At 38.8% G+C, this 1,043-nt stretch overlaps 1 protein-coding gene across 1 annotated transcript; it reads left to right on the top strand.

Moving 5' to 3' along the window:
• The first annotated feature begins 15 nt into the window (after positions 1 to 15).
• LOC105315623 (luminal-binding protein 8-like) lies at positions 16 to 399 on the top strand. The gene has a single exon (XM_011410335.1). The coding sequence runs from the start codon at positions 16 to 18 to the stop codon at positions 397 to 399; it is 384 nt and encodes a 127-aa protein (XP_011408637.1).
• Positions 400 to 1,043: the final 644 nt, after the last annotated feature.

Here is a 1,043-nt window from a genome sequence, read left to right as displayed (position 1 = left end):
CTGGCCAGTGGGAAGATGAGTACTTTAATTCAACGGAATACCACAATACCCTATTCTCACTCAAGGACCTATAAGAATAACGAAGACTATCAGACTGAGGCCACCATTGAAGTCTTTGAAGGAGAAGAGAAGACAGCTAAAAGAAACAGGCTACTGGGTCGGTTTATAGTACCAGGACTACCGCCCCGACCAAGGGGACAGGTTGAGATACCTGTGGCCTTCTCTCTTGACGTTAACGGGGTCCTTGAGGTGAGTGCTTACGTGAAGGGAGAACAAGGAACTAAGAAGAGTTTAGTGATAAAGAAAGACAAAGGTCTCCTCACTGAGGAGGAGATTAAGAAGAGAGGGAAGGAGTTACAGGACTGGGAGAGAAAGTGTCGTACTAATAAAATAAACTAATATTAATGACAAATAATTATTATTGCTTTCTATTATAATCGTTTAAATGTTTTAATAATTACTGAGTGCTATAGTATAATTAATAACAACAATAATGACAATAAAACTGAATTCAATGTAGTTAAGAGAGACAGATACTGATTAACATACAGAACAAATACATCATTGTATTTAGAAATGATGATGATGATTATTAGTTTGTGATTCAATGTGGTATCTCTTGAAATTTAGCCCAAACATTGTCAACAAAATCTAACAAAACAGACAAAATTCACAAACAGTATTTCATTCTCTCCCCACCAGCTAGTGAGGTCTCCCTCCCTCACCTTTGTAACTGATCTGGTTATCATTATCAATCTTACAAGTGTCTCTGATAAGTTTCTCCACTACATGAAACAAGAAGACATTAATCTCTCATTTTCTCTCTTATCTCACACTCTTCTTCTTGAAACCCCAGCTGTGCTTGTAACAGAAACCTCTTCAGCTGTTGTACTGGTATACTCCCATGCCCCTCCTGATCAAACACAGCAAATGCTCTCAGTACGTCAGTATGGCTGGGCCACTCTCTGCTCTCATGAGTGGAGGTTAACTGATCACAAGTCTCATCTATTATCGACTGGAGGTAACTCTTGTCCAGTTCATTA

This window comes from Amphimedon queenslandica, unplaced genomic scaffold, assembly GCF_000090795.2.
Source record: "Amphimedon queenslandica unplaced genomic scaffold, v1.1 AMPQUscaffold_9186, whole genome shotgun sequence".
Lineage (NCBI taxonomy): Eukaryota > Metazoa > Porifera > Demospongiae > Haplosclerida > Niphatidae > Amphimedon > Amphimedon queenslandica.
This window is presented reverse-complemented; position numbering and strand designations above follow the sequence as displayed.